This window comes from Somniosus microcephalus, unplaced genomic scaffold, assembly GCF_052327205.1.
Source record: "Somniosus microcephalus isolate GS21.2 unplaced genomic scaffold, FLI_Smic_1.0 unresolved_chr7, whole genome shotgun sequence".
NCBI classification, from domain to species: Eukaryota; Metazoa; Chordata; class Chondrichthyes; order Squaliformes; family Somniosidae; genus Somniosus; species Somniosus microcephalus.
In genome coordinates this window covers 37481320-37506296 of record NW_028225185.1, presented here as the reverse complement: position 1 = coordinate 37506296, position 24977 = coordinate 37481320, and the positions used below count along the sequence as shown (strand labels likewise).

General features: G+C 54.9%; 1 protein-coding gene across 1 annotated transcript in view; it reads left to right on the top strand.

The window, feature by feature from the left end:
• Positions 1 to 24977, top strand: part of LOC147086806 (prickle planar cell polarity protein 3-like) — a 57422-nt gene that overhangs the window by 636 nt on the left and 31809 nt on the right. The window contains 1 exon segment of the mRNA XM_085978983.1: positions 18809 to 18894. Within this exon segment, the coding sequence (XP_085835109.1) occupies positions 18809 to 18894 (86 nt within the window).

Here is a 24977-nt window from a genome sequence, read left to right as displayed (position 1 = left end):
TGTGTTATTTGTTCCAAAGTTCATCAATGTTTAATTTAACCCCCGTCTGCTCAGATACAATTCACTCTGCAAGTTGGCTGTGAGATCCCTGCTCATTCAGGACTGACTCTCTCTCTCTCTGTCTCTGTCTCTCTCCTCCTCTACCTCTCAATTTTCAATTCAATTCAATTCAAATCGCTTTATTGGCATGATAAGGTACATCTTATGTTGCCAAAGCATCAAAATACATTTATGGTTGAACACATAAACACAGATCTATTCATACAGTGTATAAACAGGTATATCCCTGAGTGTATAAATATACATTCGTATAATTTGTATATACTCTTTTCTTAGGTTTACTGGTTGTCCCTCTGTTTATGGCAAGCTGTAACATAGTGTGCCGCTAAGGTTACACAGTTTCTCTCTTCCCCTAGTAGGTATGGGAGTTTTTGGTCGTCATTCAAATTTCTGAATTCAGGGCATATTTGTGTGAATTTTTGGTAGAAATTCTCCCTGATGCCCTGATATTTTCTACAAGCTGTGAGGAAGTGCATCTCTGTCTCCACCACTCCCTGACTGCAGTGAGAGCATATCCTGTCCTCTCTAGGCAGCCGGGTCTGCCTGTGTCTGCCTTTTTCGATGGCCAGGCTATGTTCACTAAGTCTGTACCTTGTCAAGGTTTTTCTCAGTTTGCTATCCTTTACCATGGTCAGGTAATCAGCCATGTTGTATTGTCTGTTTAGGGCCAAGTAGCAATTGAGTCTCTCTCTCTGTCTCTCTGTCTCTCTCTCTCTCTCTCTATCTATCTCTCTCTCTGTCTCTCTCTCCCTCTCTCCTCTACCTCCCTCTGTTTCTCTCTCTCTCTCCTTCTCTCCCTCTCTCCATCTCGCTCTCCTTCCCTACAATGCTTTCTCTCTCTCTTTCCTTATGTCTCCTTCTCTCCATCTTTCTCTCTATCCTTCCCTATATCACTCTCTCTGTCTGTCTCTCTTTCCTTCCCTATGTCTCTTTCTCCCCACCTTTCTCTCCTTCTCTATCTCTTCCTCTCTCTCCATCTCTCTCTCTTTCCCTATGTATCCCTCTTTCTCTCTCTCTCTTGGTGGGAATAGAATAGACTCCCCTTTCTCCAGCGCCTTTCCCCACCTCGGGACGTCCCGAAGCTCTTCACAGCCAATGAAGGACTTTTTTTGAAGTGTGGTCACTGTTGTAATGTGGGAAACGCGGCAGGCAATTTGTGCACAGCAAGCTCCCACAAACAGCAATGTGATAAATGACCAGATCATCTGTTTTTAGTGATGCTGGTTGAGGGATAAATATTGGCCCCAGGACACCGGGGAGAACTCCCCCCTGCTCTTCTTCCAATAGTGGCCGTGGGATCTTTTACATCCACCTGAGAGAGCAGACGGGGCCTCGGGTTTAACGTCTCATCCGAAAGACGGCACCTCCGACAGTGCGGCGCTCCCTCAGTACCGCCCCTCCGACAGTGCGGCGCTCCCTCAGTACCGCCCCTCCGACAGTGCGGCGCTCCCTCAGTACCGCCCCTCCGACAGTGCGGTGCTCCCTCAGAATTGCCCCTCTGACAGTGCGGCGCTCCCTCAGTACTGCCCCTCCGACAGTGCGGCGCTCCCTCAGTACCGCCCCTCCGACAGTGCGGCGCTCCCTCAGTACCGCCCCTCCGACAGTGCGGCGCTCCCTCAGTACCGCCCCTCCGACAGTGCGGTGCTCCCTCAGAATTGCCCCTCTGACAGTGCGGCGCTCCCTCAGTACTGCCCCTCCGACAGTGCGGCGCTCCCTCAGTACCGCCCCTCCGACAGTGCGGCGCTCCCTCAGTACCGCCCCTCCGACAGTGCGGCGCTCCCTCAGTACCGCCCCTCCGACAGTGCGGCGCTCCCTCAGTACCGCCCCTCCGACAGTGCGGCGCTCCCTCAGTACTGCCCCTCCTACAGTGCGGCGCTCCCTCAGTACCGCTCCTCCGACAGTGCGGCGCTCCCTCAGTACCGCCCCTCCGACAGTGCGGCGCTCCCTCAGTACCGCCCCTCCGACAGTGCGGCGCTCCCTCAGTACCGCCCCTCCGACAGTGCGGCGCTCCCTCAGTACCGCCCCTCCGACAGTGCGGCGCTCCCTCAGTACCGCCCCTCCGACAGTGCGGTGCTCCCTCAGTACCGCCCCTACGACAGTGCAGCGCTCCCTCAGTACCGCCCCTCCGACAGTGCGGCGCTCCCTCAGTACCGCCCCTCCGACAGTGCGGCGCACCCTCAGCACCGCCCCTCCGACAGTGCGGCGCTCCCTCAGTACCGCCCCTCCGACAGTGCGGCGCTCCCTCAGCACCGCCCCTCCGACAGTGCGGCGCTCCCTCAGTACCGCCCCTCCGACAGTGCGGCGCTCCCTCAGTACCGCCCCTCCGACAGTGCGGCGCTCCCTCAGTACTGCCCCTCCGACAGTGCAGCGCTCCCTCAGTACCGCCCCTCCGACAGTGCGGCGCTCCCTCAGTACCGCCCCTCCGACAGTGCAGCACTCCCTCAGTAGCGCCCCTCCGACAGTGCGGCGCTCCCTCAGTACCGCCCCTCCAACAGTGCGGCGCTCCCTCAGTACCGCCCCTCCGACAGTGCGGCGCTCCCTCAGTACCGCCCCTCCGACAGTGCAGCACTCCCTCAGTAGCGCCCCTCCGACAGTGCGACGCTCCCTCAGTACTGCCCCTCCGACAGTGCGGGTTTTTCAGCGTTAAGCTCCCTGCTATGCACGTGAAGTGAGCTTCCTTGGGGGAAGGAAGGTCCCTTTAAGACTGTTCCATTGGCAGATCCGATTGTTCAAATAATCCCACGCTCCCCCGCCCTGTGCAGCACACATAACATACTGGCACAATGCCAACCATTTCGACAGAGTCCCTCGGGGCGGGGTGGGGAGGGGTGGGGGAAGGGGCACGGTTTCCTGCTCTGTGATTGTCCTGCGTTTAAAGGGACAGTCCCGTCTCTCTAAGCTGCCTGAGCCCATCACCCCCCCCACCCCCTTGGAAGTGAAATTGTTTTTATTAGTCGCAACACTCAGGTGAGGGTTCGAGTCCCACAGTGTCAGACGTAGCCAGGGGCCTGCAAAGCGTCGGTCAGTTTTGGTGCCAAGTTTGGCCTGGCTAAGGCCTGTAGACTGAGGGAGGGGTGGGGTGGAGGGGAGAGGGTGGAGGGAGGGAGTGGTGGGGGGAGGGGAGAGGATGGAGGGAGGGGGAAAGGGTGGAGTGAGGGCTGAGGGTTGCTGAGGGAGTGGGAGAGGGCTGAGGAAGGGGATAGGTCTGAGCGAGGGCTGAGGGGGACTGAGGGAGTGGGAGAGAGCTGAGGGAGGGGGTGGAGGGAGGGCTGAGGGAGTGGGAGAGGGCTGAGCGAGGGCTGAGGGAGGGAGGGTTCAGGGAAGACTGAAGGAGGGGGAACTGGCTGAGGGAGGGAGAAGAGAGGGGAGAGAGCTGAGAGAGGGGGATAGGGTAGGGGGGCTGAGGGAGGGGGAGCGGGAGGAGGGAAGTCTGAATGAGGGGGAGAGGATTGAGGGAGGACAATGGGACGGGGTGAGGGCGGAGGGAGGGCTGAGGGAGTGGAGAGATTGAGGGAGTATTGAGGGAGGGGGAGAGGGCGGAGGGCAGGAGACATCATTGAGGAAGGGCTGAGGGAGGGGAGAGATTGAGGGAGGACTGGGGGAGAGGGAGGGCTGACGAGGAAGGGGAGGGTGGAGGGAGGGTAGGACCGAGGGTGGGGGAGGAGTCCCACCGGTCTCTCTGCAGCAGAGGCTGAGGAGGTGGGAGACGCAATACCGATGCACTACAGCGCCGTCACTGGCGGGAGCCTGTAATTACAGCGTGACTGGTTTACATAGGGAGATCCCATTCCGAATGGGGAGGTCGGAATTCGCAACGGGGAAAAAGGGTCGGGACAAAAGTGGGGCCAAGACGTGACCACGGGAAGCAATGCTTTGTAGGGAGGAAGTGGATCTGATGTGTGTCCAGTGCTGCACTGCATTCTGGGATAGCCAGTTGCATGGTGGGAGGTGAAAGAGAGCGAGAATGGAAAGACAAAAGAAAATAAAAAAGGAGAGAGAGGAATAGAGGAGAGTCCTTGCAGAGGGCGCAGAGGAGATTGACCAGAATGGTCCCTGGGATGAGGGACTTCAGTGATGTGGAGAGCCTGGAGAAGCTGGGGTTGTTCTCCTTAGAGCAGAGAAGGTTAAGAGGAGATTAACCAGAATGGTACCAGGGATGAGGGACTTCAGTGACGTGGAGAGACTGGAGAAGCTGGGATTGTTCTCCTTAGAGCAGAGAAGGTTAAGAGGAGATTGACCAGAATGGTACCAGGGATGAGGGACTTCAGTGACGTGGAGAGACTGGAGAAGCTGGGATTGTTCTCCTTAGAGCAGAGAAGGTTAAGAGGAGATTGACCAGAATGGTACCAGGGATGAGGGGACTTCAGTGATGTGGAGAGACTGGAGAAGCTGGGATTGTTCTTCTTAGAGCAGAGAAGGTTAAGGGGAGATTGACCAGAATGGTGCCAGGGATGAGGGACTTCAGTGATGTGAGAGGACTGGAGAAGCTGGGGTTGTTCTCCTTAGAGCAGAGAAGGTTAAGGGGAGATTGACCAGAATGGTACCAGGGATGAGGGACTTCAGTGATGTGGAGAGACTGGAGAAGCTGGGATTGTTCTCCTTAGAGCAGAGAAGGTTAAGGGGAGATTGACCAGAATGGTACCAGGGATGAGGGACTTCAGTGACGTGGAGAGACTGGAGAAGCTGGGATTGTTCTTCTTAGAGCAGAGAAGGTTAAGGGGAGATTGACCAGAATGGTCCCAGGGATGAGGGACTTCAGTGATGTGGAGAGACTGGAGAAGCTGGGATTGTTCTCCTTAGAGCAGAGAAGGTTAAGGGGAGATTGACCAGAATGGTACCAGGGATGAGGGACTTCAGTGATGTGGAGAGACTGGAGAAGCTGGGATTGTTCTCCTTAGAGCAGAGAAGGTTAAGGGGAGATTGACCAGAATGGTACCAGGGATGAGGGACTTCAGTGATGTGGAGAGACTGGAGAAGCTGGGGTTGTTCTCCTTGGAGCAGAGAAGGTTAAGGGGAGATTTAATAGAGGTGTTCAAAATCATGAGGGGTTTTGATAGAGTAAATAAGGAGAAACTGTTTCCAGTGGCAGGAGGGTCGGTAACCAGAGGACACAGATTGAAGATAATCGGTAAAAGAACCATTGAAACATAGAAACATAGAAGATAGGAGCAGGAGTCGGCCATTCGGCCCCTCGAGCCTGCTCCGCCATTTAATGAGATCATGGCTGATCATCCAAATTCAGTACCCAGTCCCTGCCTTCTCCCCATATCCCTTGATCCCTTTAGCCTTAAGAAATATATCCAACTCTTTCTTGAATATATTTAATGAATTGGCCTCTACTGCCTTCTGTGGTAGAGAATTCCACAGGTTCACCACTCTCTGGGTGAAGAAATTCCTCCTCATCTCTGTCCTAAATGGCTTACCCCTTATCTTTAGACTGTAACCCCTGGTTCTGGACTCCCCCGTCATCGGGAACATCCTTCCTGCATCTAGTCTGTCCAGTCCTGTTAGAATTTTATAAGTTTCAATGAGATCCCCCTCTCATTCTTCTAAACTCCAGCGAGTACAAGCCCAATCGACCCAATCTCTCCTCATACGTCATTCCTGCCATCCCAGGTATCAGCCTGGTGAATCTTCGCTGAACTCCCTCCATGGCAAGAACATCCTTCCTTAGATAAGGCGACCAAAACTGCACACAATACTCAAGGTGTGGTCTCACCAAGGCCCTGTATAACTGCAGCAAGACATCCTTGTTCCTGTACTCAAACCCTCTCGCTACGAAGGCCAACATACCATTTGCCTTCTTAACCGCCTGCTGCACCTGCATGCTTACCTTCAGCGACTGGTGCACAAGGACGCCCAGGTCTCGTTGCACTTCCCCTTTTCCCAATCTATTGCCGTTCAGATAATAACCTGCCTTCCTGTTTTTGCCACCAAAGTGGATAACCTCACATTTATCCACGTTATATTGCATCTGCCATGCTTCTGCCCAATCACCCAACCTGTCCAAATCATCCTGGAGTTTCTCGGCATCCTCCTCACAGCACACACGCCCACCCAGCTTTGTGTCGTCTGCAAATTTGGAGATATTACATCTAGTTCCCTTGTCTAGATCATTAATATATATTGTGAATAGCTGGGGTCCAAGCACCGATCCCTGCGGTACCCCCACTAGTCACTGCCTGCCACTCGGAAAAAGACCCGTTTATTCCAACTCTTTGCTTTCTGTCCGCCAACCATTGCTCTATCCAAGTCAGTACCTTACCCCCAATCCCATGTCCTTTAACTTAACACGCTAATCTCTTATGCGGAACCTTATCGAAAGCCTTCTGAAAGTCCAGATACACCACATCTACTGGTTCTCCCTTATCTATTCTACCAGCTACATCCTCAACCAGAGGGGAGATGAGGAGAATGTTTTTTATGCAGCGAGTTGTTGTGATCTGTAACGCGCTGCCTGAAAGGGCGATGGGAGCAGATTCAAGAGTAACTTTCAAAAGGGGGAATTGGAGAAATACTTGACGGGGAAAAATGTGCCGGGCTGTGGGGAAAGAGCAGGGGGGAGTGGGACTAATTGGAGAGCTCGTTCACAGAGCCGGCACAGGCACGATGGGCCGAACGGCCTCTTCCTGTGCTGTGCGATTCTAGGAGAAGAGTCAATGGATGGCGCTCATCCTGTCTGCTCTGAGGTCCAGATGTCCCACCTTGTACCCCATTCATATCTTTGTTTATGTTAAAGGGGGTTGACCACCTTAATATCTGAAGGTACGAGACCGAGGGAATGCTCCCCTGTTTCTGACCTAAATGCAAAGCACTGACACCAAACTTGACATCCCGCAGAAGAGATTAGACTTTACAAAAGGAGAGGGATCTTAGCGTTGGAGACTGGAGTACTTTCAAACGCCTGGTAGCAGAATTAAGCCGACTGTACGTCGGAAGGCTTCCTGTGTGTCACCCGTGGCCCAGTGGGTCTCACTCTCGCATCGGAGTCAAATGGACGTGGGTTCGAGTCCCCACTCCAGAGACTCGAGCCCCGTAATCCAGGCCCGACACTCCCCCGGTGCCAGTACTGAGGGAGCGCCGCACTGTCGGAGGGGCGGTACTGAGGGAGCGCCGCACTGTCGGAGGGGCAGTACTGAGGGAGCGCCGCACTGTCGGAGGGGCAGTACTGAGGGAACGCCGCACTGTCGGAAGGGCGGTACTGAGGGAACGCCGCAATGTCAGAGAGGCAGTGCTGAGGGAGCGCCGCACTGTCGGAGGGGCGGTACTGAGGGAGCACCGCACTGTCGGAGGGGCGGTACTGAGGGAGCACCGCACTGTCGGAGGGGCGGTACTGAGGGAGCGCCGTACTGTCGGAGGGGCGGTACTGAGGGAGCGCCGCACTGTCGGAGGGGCGGTACTGAGGGAGCGCCGCACTGTCGGAGAGGCAGTACTGGGGGAGCGCCGCACAGTCGGAGGGGCAGTATTGACGGAGCGCTGCACTGTCGGAGGGGCAGTACTGAGGGAGCGCCGCACTGTCGGAGGGGCAGTACTGAGGGAGCGCCGCAGTCGGAGGGGCGGTACTGAGGGAGCGCCGCACTGTCGGAGGGGTGGTACTGAGGGAGCACTGCACTGTCGGAGGGGCAGTGCTGAGGGAGCGCCACACTTTCGGAGGGGCAGTACTGAGGGAGCGCCGCACTGTCGGAGGGGCAGTACTGAGGGAGCGCCGCACTGTCGGAGGGGCGGGTACTGAGGGAGCGCCGCACTGTCGGAGGGGCAGTACTGAGGGAGTGCCGCCCTAACCCTAACCTTATCCCTAATCCCTAACCCTAACCCGCTCCCTCAGTACCGCCCCTCCGACAGTGCGGCGCTCCCTCAGTACCGCCCCTCCGACAGTACGGCCCTCCCTCAGTACCGCCCCTCCGTCAGTGCGGCGCTCCCTCAGTACCGCCCCTCCGTCAGTGCGGCGCTCCCTCAGTACCGTCCCTCCGAGGGTCAAAGGTTGGGAACGAGGGTCATGCAACCCTGGCCGCTTTCCCCTCTACCTCAGTGAAGTTGATTGAAGGGCAAGGGGGAGTCGACTTCTCGGCTCCCTTCTCCTTGCCCCCGCCGGGTTGTGGAGATCGGGCCTGCATGAAAGGAGCCTTTAAGACACCCTACACCTCGGGCCTTGAATGGCCACCATTGTGCTGTCTGTTGGCCACCATTGTGCTGTCTGTTATCGGACACTATTCAGGAGAGTCAGGAGATGGAGACTTGGCACCGATGGTTGCGGGGGGGATGGGATGGGACCGGACGGTCTCACGTTACTTGCGTTATCTGGCGTGACTCATTAGATTGGCTCGCTCACTTGGGGCCTCGGCGGGCGGGGTGGGTGGAGGGAACTGGTGCTGACACTCTTAGAGAACGGAAGGCAAGTGAAGGGCCTTTCCCCACTTCAGGACGTCCCAAAGCTCGTCACACCCAATGAAGGACATTTTTTTTTTCCAAGTGCAGTTCACTGTTGTAATGTGGGAACTGCGGCAGCCAATTCGTGCACAGCAAGATCCCACAAACAGCATTCTGATGAATGGCCAGATCATCTGTTTTAGTGATGTTGGTTGAGGGATCAATATTGGCCCCAGGACACCGGGGAGAACTCCCCCCTGCCCTTCTTCCAATAGTGGGCGTGGGATCTTTTACATCTACCTGAGAGGGTAGACGGGGGCCTTGGGTTTAACGTCTCATCCCGAAAGACGGCCCCTCTGACAGTGCAGCGCTCCCTCAGTACTGCCCCTCCGACAGTGCGGCGCTCCCTCAGTACCGCCCCTCCGACAGTGCGGCGCTCCCTCAGTACTGCCCCTCCGACAATGCGGCGCTCCCTCAGTACCGCCCCTCCGACAGTGCGGCGCTCCCTCAGTACCGCCCCTCCGACAGGGCGGCGCTCCTTCAGTGCCGCCCCTCCGACAGTGCGGCGCTCCCTCAGTACCGCCCCTCCGACAGTGCGGCGCTCCCTCAGTACTGCCCCTCCGACAGGGCGGCGCTCCTTCAGTACCGCCCCTCCGACAGTGCGGCGCTCCCTCAGTACCGCCCCTCCGACAGTGCGGTGCTCCCTCAGTACCGCCCCTCCGACAGTGCGGCGCTCCCTCAGTACTGCCCCTCCGACAGGGCGGCGCTCCTTCAGTACCGCCCCTCCGACAGTGCGGCGCTCCCTCAGTACCGCCCCTCCGACAGTGCGGCGCTCCCTCAGTACCGCCCCTCCGACAGTGCGGCGCTCCCTCAGTACTGCCCCTCCGACAGGGCGGCGCTCCTTCAGTACCGCCCCTCCGACAGTGCGGCGCTCTCTCAGTACCGCCCCTCCGACAGTGCGGTGCTCCCTCAGTACCGCCCCTCCGACAGTGCGGCGCTCCCTCAGTACCGCCCCTCCGACAGTGCGGCGCTCCCTCAGTACCGCCCCTCCGACAGTGCGGCGCTCCCTCAGTACCGCCCCTCCGACAGTGCGGCGCTCCCTCAGTACCGCCCCTCCGACTGTGCGGCGCTCCCTCAGTACCGCCCCTCCGACAGTGCGGCGCTCCCTCAGTACCGCCCCTCCGACAATGCGGCGCTCCCTCAGTACCGCCCCTCCGACAGTGCGGCGCTCCCTCAGTACTGCCCCTCCGACAGTGCGGTGCTCCCTCAGTACCGCCCCTCCGACAGTGCGGTGCTCCCTCAGTACTGTCACCGGGGGGAGGATTGTCGGGCCTGGATTACAGGGCTCGAGTGCCTGGAGTGGTGGGCTCGAACCCACGACATTCCGGCTCGGAGGTAGCGCGAGCGAGATGGGCTGACCCGTGGCCGATGCCGTCAGGCACTGAATAGTCAGTCTGACAGTTTGCTGCCTGTGGGATCTTGCTGTGCACAAAATGGCAGGCGCGTTTGCCCCACGTACCAGTTGACTGCACTTCCAAAGGAATTGATTAGCTATGAGGCGCTTTGGGACGTCCTGAGGTGGTGCAAGGTGTTGACTGAGGGATTATACGGAGTGCCTTTTGTTTCTTCCTGCTCCCCCTCCCAGCTGCCTCGCTCCTGTGCTTCAGCCAATCTTCGTAGACTCACCATGGACGTTGGATATGAGAAGGCTCTTCGACCGAGGAGGCCTTCACAGCCAAGCCAGATCCCGTCCGCACGCGCCCTTTTTCTGACCGGGCCACTGATTATACGCCAGGGTCGGGATTCTGGATCGTTTCCCCTCCCTCCCACCCCCCAGCCCACAATCTCCTCCACCGCCCCCCCCAGCCAGGCCAAGCCCAGGGATGCTGAGGCAAACCCTTAGGAGGCCCGAAGCCGCCCCAGCTGCGAGGTGTTAACTCAACGCAGGCTTGGGGAATCTAGCCTTCCTGGCAGGCCTGCAATCTGAGCCTAGGCCGGGCCGGTTGCCACGGCTACCGGTGCACATTAAGGATCGTGCAGGCTGCATTCCCGGCCTAGGCCCGTTGTTATGGATACTTTTAGAAACACTGCAGGCCCCCATGCCCCAGTAGTAGGCTGACATATGCAGGGAGGCCTGTTGCTGTGGCGATCTCAGTAACAACCAGTGTGGGCCTATATCCAAGCCTAAGGCCTGTTGCCATGGCGATCTCAGTAGCAACCAGTGTGGGCCTATATCCAAGCCTGAGGCCTGTTGCTATGGCGATCTCAGTAGCAACCAGTGTGGGCCGATATCCAAGCCTAAGGCCTGTTGCTATGGCGATCTCAGTAGCAACCAGTGTGGACCTATATCCAAAAAGGCCTGTTGCTATGGCGATCTCAGTAGCAACCACTGTGGACCTATATCTAAGCCTGAGGCCTGTTGCTATGGCGATCTCAGTAGCAACCACTGTGGGCCTATAGCCAAGCCTAAGGCCTGTTGCTATGGCGATCTCAGTAGCAACCACTGTGGGCCTATATCCAAGCCTGAGGCCTGTTGCTATGGCGATCTCAGTAGCAACCAGTGTGGGCCTATATCCAAGCCTAAGGCCTGTTGCTATGGCGATCTCAGCAGCAACCAGTGTGGGCCTATATCCAAGCCTGAGGCCTGTTGCTATGGCGATCTCAGCAGCAACCAGTGTGGGCCTATAGCCAAGCCTGAGGCCTGTTACTCTGGGGACCAGAATCAATGCTGAAGGACCTGGAGAATGCAAGTTCCAAACTGATGTTTGCCACTTTTCCAAAAGCAAAATACCGCGGATGCTTGGAAACCTGAAATAAAAACTGAAAATGCTGGAAACACTCAGCCGGTCGGGCAGCATCCATGGAGAGAGAAACAGAGTCAATGGTTCAGGTCGATGACCCTTCGTCAGAACAGGAGAAAGCAGGAGATGGAACAGATTTTTAAGCGAGTGCAGGGGCGGGGAAAGGGGGGAGGGGAGGAAAGAACAAAAGGGAAGGTCAGTGATAGGATGGAGGGCAGGAGAGATTAAGAGACATTAAGAGATGGTGCGAGGCCAAAGGAGATGGTAATGGGACAAGTTAAGAAACAAAAGATGGCTCTAGATGAGGTGTAAATGGCGATGGCTGAATGATCGACAGCGGCCATGTGAGAGAGAGAAATAAATAAATAAATAAATGGGAAAAAAGATCGGGGCCGAGGTTATGGTCTGAAATTGTTTAACTTGGTGTTGAGTCCAGAAGGCTGTAAAGTGCCCAATCGAAAGATGAGGTGCTGTTCCTCGAGCTTACATTGAGCTTCGTTGGAACAGTGTAAGAGGCCGAGGACAGAGAGGTCAGAGTGGGAGTGGAGCGGAGAATTAAAGTGACAGGCGACCGGAAGCTCGGATTCAATTTCAATTTCAATTCAATTTTATTTATTTGTCATATATATGCAGCAGACGTGTGTACTGCGCAATGAAATGTTGATTTTTACGAGTCCTCCCAACATTGGAATAAATATGGCATAACAATGATAAAAATACTAATAGAAATACAGTAATAATAAATAAAACAACAGTAATAAATAATAATAAATTATTCGCTCATGAGTCTTACGGCCTGGGGGGTAGAAGCTGTTTCGAAACCTGCTGGTACGAGACCGTATGCTTCGGTATCTCTTACCGGACGGGAGCAGGGCGAAGAGGTTGTGGCTGGGGTGGCTTGCGTCTTTAATGATTCTCAGGGCCTTCCCCCGGCACCTCTCGGGGTAGATATCCTGGACAGCAGGTAGTTTAATTCCTATAGTATGTTGTGCAGCTTTCCCCACCATCTGTAGAGCCTTGCGGTCTGTGGCGGTGCAGTTGCCATACCAGGTAGTGATGCAGCCGGACAGGATACTCTCGATGGTGCACCGGTAGAAGTTGGTGAGAATCTGGGGGGCCATTCCAAATTTCTTCAGTCTCCTGAGGAAGAACAGGCGTTGGCATGCCTTCTTGGTTACGACGTCGATGTGATGGGACCACGTTAAGTCCTCCAAAAAGAGTACACCCAGGAATTTGAAGCTGCTGACCCTCTCCACCTCAGCCCCTTCGATGTAGATTGGGGTGTGTCCCTCCCCCTGCCGCTTCCTGTAGTCCACGATCATCTCCTTAGGTTCACCCTTAGGGACTGAACGGAGGTGTTCCGCAAAGCGGTCGCCCAATCTGCATTTGGTCTCCCCCCCCCCCCCCCCGCCGCCCCCACCGTTGGCCATAAAATCCCGCTTTAAACTTGCCTTCTTGCCAACCCGAGATTGTTTAAGGTTTAAAACATGCTTGAGGTACACTGGCTGAACTCCGAGCTTGCACAGGGCTGGGTTTGTGGGTATGGCACCAAGTCAAGGGAGCATCTCTATGTTGCACGCTTAATCTGCCCTGAAACATTTACCGATGAAAGAAAGGGGTCACCTAAAAATGTGAGTATAACGTGATATACATTATCGGCAGATTATTGTTCGGCGAGGGTGTTAAGGGTTATGGAACCAAGGCAGGTCGATGGAGTGAGATCGCAGCTCAGCCGTGATCTCATTGAATGGTGGAACAGGCTTTGGGAGCTGAATGGCCTCCTCCTGTTCCTAATGTAACAGGCTCGAGGGGCTGAATGGCCTCCTCCTGTTCCTAATGTAACAGGCTCCAGGGGCTGAATGGCCTCCTCCTGTTCCTAATGTAACAGGCTCGAGGTTGCTGAACTGCCTCCTCCTCTTCCTAATGTAACAGGCTCGAGGGGGCTGAATGGCCTCCTCCTGTTCCTAATGTAACAGGCTCCAGGGGCTGAATGGCCTCCTCCTGTTCCTAATGTAACAGGCTCGAGGTTGCTGAACTGCCTCCTCCTGTTCCTAATGTAACAGGCTCGAGGGGGCTGAATGGCCTCCTCCTGTTCCTAATGTAACAGGCTCGAGGGGGCTGAATGGCCTCCTCCTGTTCCTAATGTAACAGTCTCGAGGGAGCTGAACGGCCTCCTCCTGTTCCTAATATAACAGGCTCGAGGGGGGCTGAACGGCCTCCTCCTGTTCCTAATGTAACAGGCTCGAGGGGCTGAACGGCCTCCTCCTGTTCCTAATGTAACAGGCCCGAGGGGGCTGAATGGCCTCCTCCTGTTCCTAATGCAACAGGCTCGAGGGGGCTGAATGGCCTCCTCCTGTTCCTAATGCAACAGGCTCGAGGGGGCTGAATGGCCTCCTCCTGTTCCTAATGTAACAGGCTCGAGGGGGCTGAATGGCCTCCTCCTGTTCCTAATGTAACAGGCTCGAGGGGGCTGAATGGCCTCCTCCTGTTCCTAATGTAACAGGCTCGAGGGGGCTGAACAGACGCCTCCTGTTCCTAATGTAACAGGCTCGAGGGGCTGAATGGCCTCCTCCTGTTCCTAATGTAACAGGCTCGAGGTTGCTGAACTGCCTCCTCCTGTTCCTAATGCAACAGGCTCGAGGGGGCTGAATGGCCTCCTCCTGTTCCTAATGTAACAGGCTCGAGGGGGCTGAATGGCCTCCTCCTGTTCCTAATGTAACAGGCTCGAGGTTGCTGAACGGCCTCCTCCTGTTCCTAATGCAACAGGCTCGAGGGGGCTGAATGGCCTCCTCCTGTTCCTAATGTAACAGGCTCGAGGGGGCTGAACGGCCTCCTCCTGTTCCTAATGTAACAGGCTCGAGGTTGCTGAACGGCCTCCTCCTGTTCCTAATGCAACAGGCTCGAGGGGGCTGAATGGCCTCCTCCTGTTCCTAATGTAACAGGCTCGAGGGGCTGAATGCTGAGACCCCACACCTTAGGAAGGATATATTGGCCTTGGAGGGAGAGCAGCGTAGGTTTACCAGAATGATACCCGGACCCCAAGGGTTAAGTTACGAGGAGAGATTACACAAACTCGGGTTGTATTCCCTGGAATCTAGACGGTTAAGGTGTGCTCTGATCGAAGCTTTCACAATATTAAGGGGAGCTGATAGGGTAGAGAGAGAGAAACTATTTCTGCTGGATGGGGATTCTAGGACGAGGGGACACAGGCTAGAAATTAAAGCCAGACTAGGGGCCATCAATATAAGAGAGTCACTAATAAATCCAATCGGGAATTCAGGAGAAACTTCTTTCCCCAGAGAGTGGTGAGAATGTGGAACTCGCTCCCACAGGGAGTGGTCGAGGCGAATAGCGTCGATGTATTTAAGGAGGAAGCTGGATAAACACACGAGGGAGAAAGGAATAGAAGGATATGGTGATAGAGTCATAGAGTTATACAGCACAGAATCATAATCATATCATAATCAATTTTATTGTCATTGTTAGTGCACAAGTGCAGTACAACGAAATGTAGGCTTGTGGCTCCCGAGAGTGTACATTTAGATTAAGACATTTAAACATTCAACATACATTTGGCTTGTAATACATTAACATAAACATAACCCTAATAAAGTGCATTGGCAGATGTGCAGGCTTTAGAGTTTATTTGTGGAGTTCAGTAGGATGACAGCCCTGGGAAAGAAGCTGTTCCTAAATCTGGTCGTTCGGGTGCGAATGCATCTGTAGCGTCTCCCAGATGGCAGGAGGGCGAACAGACTGTGGCTGGGGTGGGTAGGGTCTTTGATGATGGACCGTGACCTCCGTAGACAGCGTTTCTGGTATATGTGCTCTATGGTCGGTAGCCGGGTGCCGGTAATGCGTTGGGCAGTTTTGACTACCCACTGCAGGGCTTTCCGGTCATAGTAGCTACAGCTGCCATACCATACTGTGATACAGTTTGTCAGGATGCTCTCTATAGTGCAGCGGTAAAAGTTAGAGAGGATCAGGGGTGACAGGTTACATCCCTTCAGCCTCCTTAGGAAATATAGGCGCTGCTGGGCCTTCTTCACCAGAGAGGAGGTGTTGAGGGACCAGGAGAGGTCTTCCGTGATGTGGACTCCGAGGAATTAAAGCTGTCCAGCCTTTCCTCCACAGCCCCATTGATGTGGATGGGGGTGTGACTTCCGCCTTTAGACTTCCTGAAGTCTACAATGATTTCTTTGGTTTTCTTGATGTTAAGGGCCAGGTTGTTATCGGCGCACCACTTCACGAGATGCTGGACCTCCTCCCTGTAGGCTGACTCATCGTTGTTGGTGATCTGGCCTAACACCGTGGTGTCATCCGCAAACTTGATGATGGTGTTGGAACCATGAACAGCCACACAGAAAGAGGCCCTTCGGCCCATCGTGTCCGCGCCGGCCATCAAGCCCTGTCTATTCTAATCCCATTTTCCAGCACTTGGTCCGTAGCCTTGTATGCTATGGCGTTTCAAGTGCTCATCTAAATGCTTCTTGAATGTTGTGAGGGTTCCTGCCTCGACCACCCTTTCAGGCAGTGAGTTCCAGATTCCCACCACCCTCTGGGTGAAAACGTTTTTCCTCAAATCCCCTCTAAACCTCCTGCCCCTTACCTTCAAACTATGCCCCCCTGGTTATTGACCCCTTTACTAAGGGGGAAAAGTTCCTTTCTGTCTATGATGGGGTGAGATGAAGAGGGGCGGGAAGAGGCTCGCGTGGAGCAGAAACACCGGCACGGAGCAGAGGGGCCGAATGGCCTGGTTCTGCCCGGTGTGTTCTCGGTAAGAGTCCCTGATTGTGTCTCAACGGGGGATGGCTTCGATTCAAGAAGGTTGAGCGAGGGCTGCTGGTGTGGCTGTCGCACGCGATTGTGGGATTTCCGGGAATGATAAGCGTTGACAGGAACGCGAGGCGCCACGAGGTATTTTTGGAGAAAAATGTAATCTCCTGTCTTTTGAACTTTTGGTAGTTGACGTCAGGGGACTCGCTGGGGCAGGCACTTTTTGGCAGGTTCTGTATTCATAGTTTGAGGCCCTTGTGTTTGTCTGGCTCTGACCCACCCAGCCAAGCACATAGTAAAAAGGCCGTTCGGAGAACTTCACGAGTCGGTTCTCCCCTGGGTTCAGTCTGTCTCCCCTCCCGCCCCCGTCGCTGAGTCAGAAGGTTGTGGGTTCGAGCCCCCGAATTCAGAGACACGAGCCTCTTATCCAGGCCTGGCACGCCCCCCCGCCCCCCGGTGCCAGTACTGAGGGAGCGCCGCACTGTCGGAGGGGCAGTACTGAGGGAGTGTCGCACTGTCGGAGGGGTGGTACTGAGGGAGTGTCGCACTGTCGGAGGGGCGGTACTGAGGGAGTGTCGCACTGTCGGAGGGGCGGTACTGAGGGAGTGTCGCACTGTCGGAGGGGTGGTACTGAGGGAGTGTCGCACTGTCGGAGGGGCGGTACTGAGGGAGTGTCGCACTGTCGGAGGGGCAGTACTGAGGGAGCGCCGCACTGTCGGAGGGGCAGTACTGAGGGAGTGTCGCACTGTCGGAGGGGCAGTACTGAGGGAGCGCCGCACTGTCGGAGGGGCGGTACTGAGGGAGCACCGCACTGTCGGAGGGACGGTACTGAGGGAGCGCCGCACTGTCGGAGGGGTGGTACTGAGGGAGCGCTGCACTGTCGGAGGGGCGGTACTGAGGGAGCGCCGCACTGTCGGAGGGGCGGTACTGAGGGAGCGCCGCACTGTCGGAGGGGCGGTACTGAGGGAGCGCCGCACTGTCGGAGGGGCGGTACTGAGGGAGCGCCGCACTGTCGGAGGGGCGGTACTGAGGGAGCGCCGCACTGTCGGAGGGGCGGTACTGAGGGAGCGCCGCACTGTCGGAGGGGCGGCACTGAGGGAGCGCCGCACTGTCAGAGGGGAGGCACTGAGGGAGCGCCGCACTGTCGGACGGGCAGTACTGAGGGAGCGCCGCACTGTCGGAGGGGCGGTACTGAGGGAGCGCCGCACTGTCGGAGGGGCAGTACTGAGGGAGCACCGCACTGTCGGAGGGGCAGTACTGAGGGAGCGCCGCACTGTCGGAGGGGCGGTACTGAGGGAGCGCCGCACTGTCGGAGGGGCGGTACTGAGGGAGCGCCGCACTGTCGGAGGGGCAGTACTGAGGGAGCGCCGCACTGTCGGAGGGGCGGTACTGAGGGAGCGCCGCACTGTCGGAGGGGCAGTACTGAGGGAGTGCCGCACTGGAAGAAGGGCAGGGGGGAGTTCTCCCCAGTGTCCTGGGGCCCAACATTTATCCCTCAAACCAACAGCACCACAAATGAAACCAGTTTGGCCTCATTTCTGTTTGTGGGATCTTGCTTTCCTCCTTATTAATGCATGAATTTTATATATTTCTCAAAACAATTAAGAAAGTAATTCACCTGAACACGCCTGCGGCCTGCAGCTAAAGGGATGGGCTGAGGTTTGCCTGATTTATTCATTACTTTCTGTCAACACTTGAGTGTCTGAGGGCAGCGGCGTAGATGAGAATCGTTGATCAGGGTGAATCATCATAATTAGTGGAGACACGCACGTTAGTTGTCAGGAGTTAAGGGGATAATATACTTCTTAGAATCGCACAGCGCAGGAGGAGGCCATTCGGCCCATCGTGCCTGTGCCAGCTCTGTGAACGAGCTCTCCAATCAGTCCCACTCCCCCCTGCTCTTTCCCCACAGCCCGGCACATTTCTCCCCTTCAAGTATTTCTCCAATTCCCCCTTTTGAAAGTTACTATTGAATCTGCTCCCACCGCCCTTTCAGGCAGCGCGTTCCAGATCACAACAACTCGCTGCGTAAAAAACATTCGCCTCATCTCCCCTCTGGTTCTTTTACCGATTATCTTCAATCTGTGTCCTCTGGTTACCGACCCTCCTGACACTGGAAACAGTTTCTCCCGATCTACTCTTATCAAAATCACTTCGCAATTTTGAGCGCTTCCATTTAATCTCCCCTTAACCTTCTCTGCTCCAAGGAGAACAATCCCAGCTTCTCCAGTCTCTCCACATCATTGAAGTCCCTCATCCCTGGTACCATTCTGATCAATCTCCCCTTAACCTCCTCTGCTCTAAGGAGAACAACCCCAGCTTCTCCAGTCTCTCCACATCACTGAAGTCCCTCATCCCCGGTACCATTCTGGTCAATCTCCCCTGAACCTTCTCTGCTCTAAGGAGAACAACCCCAGCTTCTCCAGTCTCTCCACATCACTGAAGTCCCTCATCCCCTGTTACCATTCTGGTCAATCTGTACTGTAGACGGGACAGTGTCTCTCCTGGGATATGGGTCATGCTCATATGATTCGCAACCTAGCCATTCTCAGGTACATGTCCCAAGGGGTAATTATCCATCTGAGAGTCCAGGCAGTGAGTGTCAATCAGGGCTATTCGCCTGTAGTGGGCATCACATGTCCAAACCAGTGCACCCAGGGTCTCTGGATGCCCATGCGATCCCTGGTGGCAGTCAGGGGTGCTGAGGCTCGCTGATTTGGCCAGCTGAGCACGAGCTTTGGGAGGGGAGTAATTTGTGATGGTCCGGCTGTGAAGTCTGAAATCCGTCTCCCGTTTGTTTCTAGCTGCCTGATCTGGAGGAGATCGACAGAGGGCAACCATGTCACGTGTGTGGAGACCAGTGCCCCGGGTTCGTGGCGCACGGTTGGAGGTAGGTCACCCCTCGACCATTGAACATCCCAACGCTTCCACCACAGCACTACAAATCTGTAGATATCTCCCCGAGAGAGAGAGGGGCTGAGAGACACCGGTCAGTGTACAGATATCTCCCAGAGAGAGAGGGACTGAGAGACACCAGTCAGTGTACAGATATCTCCCAGAGAGAGAGGGACTGAGAGACACCAGTCAGTGTACAGATATCTCCCTGAGAGAGAGGGACTCAGTGACACCAGTCAGTGTACAGATATCTCCCAGAGAGAGAGGGACTGAGAGACACCAGTCAGTGTACAGATATCTCCCTGAGGGAGAGGGACTGAGTGACACCAGTCAGTGTACAGATATCTCTCTGAGAGAGAGGGGACTGAGAGACACCAGTTAGTGTACAGATATCTCCCTGAGAGAGAGGGACTGAGAGACACCAGTCAGTGTACAGATATCTCCCTGAGAGAGAGGGACTGAGAGACACCAGTCAGTGTACAGATATCTCCCTGAGAGAGAGGGGACTGAGAGACACCAGTCAGTGTACAGATATTTCCCAGAGAGAGAGGGACTGAGAGACACCAGTCAGTGTACAGATATCTCCCTGAGGGAGAGGGGACTGAGAGACACCAGTCAGTGTACAGATATCTCCCTGAGGGATAGGGGACTGAGAGACACCAGTCCGTACAGATATCTCCCTGAGGGAGAGGGGACTGAGCGACACCAGTCTGTGTACAGATATCTCCCTGAGGGAGAGGGGACTGAGAGACACCAGTCAGTGTACAGATATCTCCCCGAGAGAGAGGGGACTGAGAGACACCAGTCAGTGTACAGATATCTCCCTGAGGGAGAGGGGACTGAGAGACACCAGTCAGTGTACAGATATCTCCCTGAGAGAGAGAGGGACTGAGAGACACCAGTCAGTGTACAGATATCTCCCTGAGAGAGAGGGGACTGAGAGACACCAGTCAGTGTACAGATATCTCCCTGAGGGAGAGGGGACTGAGAGACACCAGTCAGTGTACAGATATCTCCCTGAGAGAGAGGTACTGAGAGACACCAGTCAGTGTACAGATATCTCCCTGAGAGAGAGGGGCTGAGAGACACCAGTCAGTGTACAGATATCTCCCTGAGGGAGAGGGACTGAGTGACACCAGTCAGTGTACAGATATCTCCCTGAGAGAGAGGGACTGAGAGACACCAGTCAGTGTACAGATATCTCCCTGAGAGAGAGGGACTGAGAGACACCAGTCAGTGTACAGATATCTCCCTGAGAGAGAGGGACTGAGAGACACCAGTCAGTGTACAGATATCTCCCTGAGAGAGAGGGACTGAGAGACACCAGTCAGTGTACAGATATCTCCCTGAGAGAGAGAGGGACTGAGAGACACCAGTCAGTGTACAGATATCTCCCTGAGGGAGGGGACTGAGAGACACCAGTCAGTGTACAGATATCTCCCTGAGAGAGAGGGACTGAGTGACACCAGTCAGTGTACAGATATCTCCCTGAGAGAGAGGGGACTGAGAGACACCAGTCAGTGTACAGATATCTCCCCGAGAGAGAGGGACTGAGAGACACCAGTCAGTGTACAGATATCTCCCTGAGAGAGAGGGACTGAGAGACACCAGTCAGTGTACAGATATCTCCCCGAGAGAGAGGGGACTGAGAGACACCAGTCAGTGTACAGGTATCTCCCTGAGGGAGAGGGACTGAGAGACACCAGTCAGTGTACAGATATCTCCCTGAGGGAGAGGCGACTGAGAGACACCAGACAGTGTACAGATATCTCCCAGAGGGAGAGGCGACTGAGTGACACCAGTCAGTGTACAGATATCTCCCTGAGAGAGAGAGGACTGAGAGACACCAGTCAGTGTACAGATATCTCCCTGAGGGAGAGGGGACTGAGAGACACCAGTCAGTGTACAGATATCTCCATGCGAGAGAGGGACTGAGAGACACCAGTCAGTGTACAGATATCTCCCTGAGAGAGAGGGACTGCGAGACACCAGTCAGTGTACAGATATCTCCCTGAGAGAGAGGGACTGAGAGACACCAGTCAGTGTTCAGATATCTCCCTGAGGGAGAGGGGACTGAGAGACACCAGTCAGTGTACAGATATCTCCCTGAGAGAGAGGGACTGAGAGACACCAGTCAGTGTACAGATATCTCCCTGAGAGAGAGGTACTGAGTGACACCAGTCAGTGTGCAGATATCTCCCTGAGAGAGAGGGACTGAGAGACACCAGTCAGTGTACAGATATCTCCCTGAGAGACACCAGTCTCTGGGCTAAACCCTTCTGCCTCACTCGAGCATCTTCTAATCGGACCTGTCACCCCGCCAACACCGCTGGATCGGGCAAAGGGGGGTGGGGTCTGAATGGAATGGTAGCACGTGTGCGGGGAATCAGCGGTCAACCTATGCATTCTAGGCCCAGCCCGACTGACATGGAGAGAAACGAGAAGGCCGAGGGGGGGTGACCTGGGATCGGTCATTCAGATTATGAAATGGTTTCGATGGGATAGGCCTAGAGAAGCTCTTTCTACTTGTGGGGAAGACCAGAACTAGGGGCTGAGTATTAAACAAGGTTTTAATCAACTCTTTTACAACATGGAGGTCTAGTTGTGTCCTTCACTAGTTCCTGTTAAAGAATGTCCTGAGGAAGCTGGGCCCATGCCCGAGTATTTATACTCTCCCTGGAAAGCGCCACCAGCAGGCCGCCCAGTACCATTTCATAAGTCATTGCCACGTGACTGGTAAGATTCATGTCAGGGGCCGTCAATATAAGAGAGTCACTAATAAATCCAATCGGGAATTCAGGAGAAACTTCTTTCCCCAGAGAGTGGTGAGAATGTGGAACTCGCTCCCACAGGGAGTGGTCGAGGCGAATAGCGTCGATGTATTTAAGGGGAAGCTGGATAAACACACGAGGGAGAAAGGAATGGAAGGATACGGTGATGGGGTGAGATGAAGAGGGGGCGGGAGGAGGCTGGTGTGGAGCAGAAACACCGGCACGGAGCGGAGGGGCCGAATGGCCTGTTTCTGGGCTGTACGCTCGATGTAACTTCTAAGCACCGAACATCAGGCTTTCCATCTCTCCGCAGAAGCTTTTGGAAGCTACCTCTACATTCAGTGCCAACCCGACATTCCTGAACAGTTCGGATATCTCATTCCCGCCCTACAGGAAGTGGCTTTCTCTCCTGGGAGCCATTCCCAGGCGGACAATTTATGTGCGAGAGAGTCTGACTGATTTAATAAAGTTACTTATCCTGGGCAGCACCACTGTTTAAGAAAATTCGGCAGCTTATCCCATCAAACACTCCTAAGGGCAAGTACAGCATGGGTTAGATACAGAGTAAAGCTCCCTCTACACTGTCCCCATCAAACACTCCCAGGGCAGGTACAGCATGGGTTAGATACAGAGTAAAGCTCCCTCTACACTGTCCCCATCAAACACTCCCAGGGCAGGTACAGCACGGGTTAGATACAGAGTAAAGCTCCCTCTACACTGTCCCATCAAACACTCCCAGGGCAGGTACAGCATGGGTTAGATACAGAGTAAAGCTCCCTCTACAGTCTCCCATCAAACACTCCCAGGGCAGGTACAGCACGGGTTAGATACAGAGTAAAGCTCCCTCTACACTGTCCCCATCAAACACTCCCAGGGCAGGTACAGCACGGGTTAGATACAGAGTAAAGCTCCCTCTATACTGTCCCCATCAAACACTCCCAGGGTAGGTACAGCACGGGTTAGATACAGAGTAAAGCTCCCTCTACACTGTCCCATCAAACACTCCCAGGGCAGGTACAGCACGGGTTAGATACAGAGTAAAGCTCCCTCTACACTGTCCCATCAAACACTCCCAGGGCAGGTACAGCACAGGTTAGATACAGAGTAAAGCTCCCTCTATACTGTCCCCATCAAACACTCCCAGGGTAGGTACAGCACGGGTTAGATACAGAGTAAAGCTCCCTCTACACTGTCCCCATCAAACACTCCCAGGGCAGGTACAGCATGGGTTAGATACAGAGTAAAGCTCCCTCTACAGTCTCCCATCAAACACTCCCAGGGCAGGTACAGCACGGGTTAGATACAGAGTAAAGCTCCCTCTACACTGTCCCCATCAAACACTCCCAGGGCAGGTACAGCACGGGTTAGATACAGAGTAAAGCTCCCTCTATACTGTCCCCATCAAACACTCCCAGGGTAGGTACAGCACGGGTTAGATACAGAGTAAAGCTCCCCCTACACTGTCCCATCAAACACTCCCAGGGCAGGTACAGCACGGGTTAGATACAGAGTAAAGCTCCCTCTACACTGTCCCATCAAACACTCCCAGGGCAGGTACAGCACAGGTTAGATACAGAGTAAAGCTCCCTCTATACTGTCCCCATCAAACACTCCCAGGGTAGGTACAGCACGGGTTAGATACAGAGTAAAGCTCCCTCTACACTGTCCCATCAAACACTCCCAGGGCAGGTACAGCACGGGTTAGATACAGAGTAAAGCTCCCTCTACACTGTCCCATCAAACAGTCCCAGGGCAGGTACAGCACGGGTTAGATACAGAGTAAAGCTCCCTCTACACTGTCCCCATCAAACACTCCCAGGGCAGGTACAGCACGGGTTAGATACAGAGTAAAGCTCCCTCTACACTGTCCCCATCAAACACTCCCAGGGTAGGTACAGCACGGGTTAGATACAGAGTAAATCTCCCTCTGCACTGTCCCATCAAACACTCCCAGGGCAGGTACAGCACGGGTTAGATACAGAGTAAAGCTCCCTCTACACTGTCCCCATCAAACACTCCCAGGGCAGGTACAGCACGGGTTAGATACAGAGTAAAGCTCCCTCTACACTGTCCCCATCAAACACTCCCAGGGCAGGTACAGCACGGGTTAGACACAGAGTAAAGCTGCCTCTACACTGTCCCCATCAAACACTCCCAGGGCAGGTACAGCACGGGTTAGATACAGAGTAAAGCTCCCTCTACACTGTCCCCATCAAACACTCCAGGGCAGGTACAGCACGGGTTAGATACAGAGTAAAGCTCCCTCTACACTGTCCCCATCAAATACTCCCAGGGCAGGTACAGCACGGGTTAGATACAGAGTAAAGCTGCCTCTACACTGTCCCCATCAAACACTCCCAGGGCAGGTACAGCACGGGTTAGATACAGAGTAAACCTCCCTCTACAGTGTCCCATCAAACACTCCCAGGGCAGGTACAGCACGCGTTAGATACAGAGTAAAGCTCCCTCTACACTGTCCCATCAAACACACCCAGGGCAGGTACAGCACAGGGTTAGATACAGAGTAAAGCTCCCTCTACACTGTCCCATCAAACTCTCCCAGGGCAGGTACAGCACCGGTTAGATACAGAGTAAAGCTCCCTCTACACTGTCCCCATCAAACACTCCCAGGGCAGGTACAGCACGGGGTTAGATACAGAGTAAAGCTGCCTCTACACTGTCCCCATCAAACACTCCCAGGGCAGGTACAGCACGGGGTTAGATACAGAGTAAAGCTCCCTCGACTCGAACGTTCCCAGGGCAGCACCCCTTCTTTCTCCCTCTCTCTCCCTCCTCTCTCTCCCTGCCTCTATGTGCTATGCTCTATAATGTGCAGTCCGGTTAGTCAGAGCATTTCCCATCGACCCAGCCCATGATATTTTGCTGTGAGTTAGGAATGGAATAATTTCATGGCTATTAATGTCACTGCGGTCTGCTGGGCCTTTGCGAATCCACACCCTCCCCTCGAGCACGCACTGCGCATTCTGCACCACATTCCAGAGCCAGCCTTGCTCCGCTCCAGATCCCAGCCCTGATCCAGCAACTGGCTTCCTCTTCACGCCCTGTCGATCCGCTTCATCAGTCCCAGTCCCGGGAACTCCCTGCCTCCTCCCTGCACTGGGCATGAGACCTCCCAACTCCTGCTCCAGCTCACCTCGGGAGCTCTCAACCCCAGCACTCCTCACCTGTGTCGTCCCCTCGCCCACTCTCTCTCTCTCTCTGTCTCCTCTCTCTGTCTCCTCTCCCTTTCTCTCTCTCCCTCTCTCTCCCTCTCTCTCTGTCTCTCTCTCTCTCTGTCTCCTCTCCC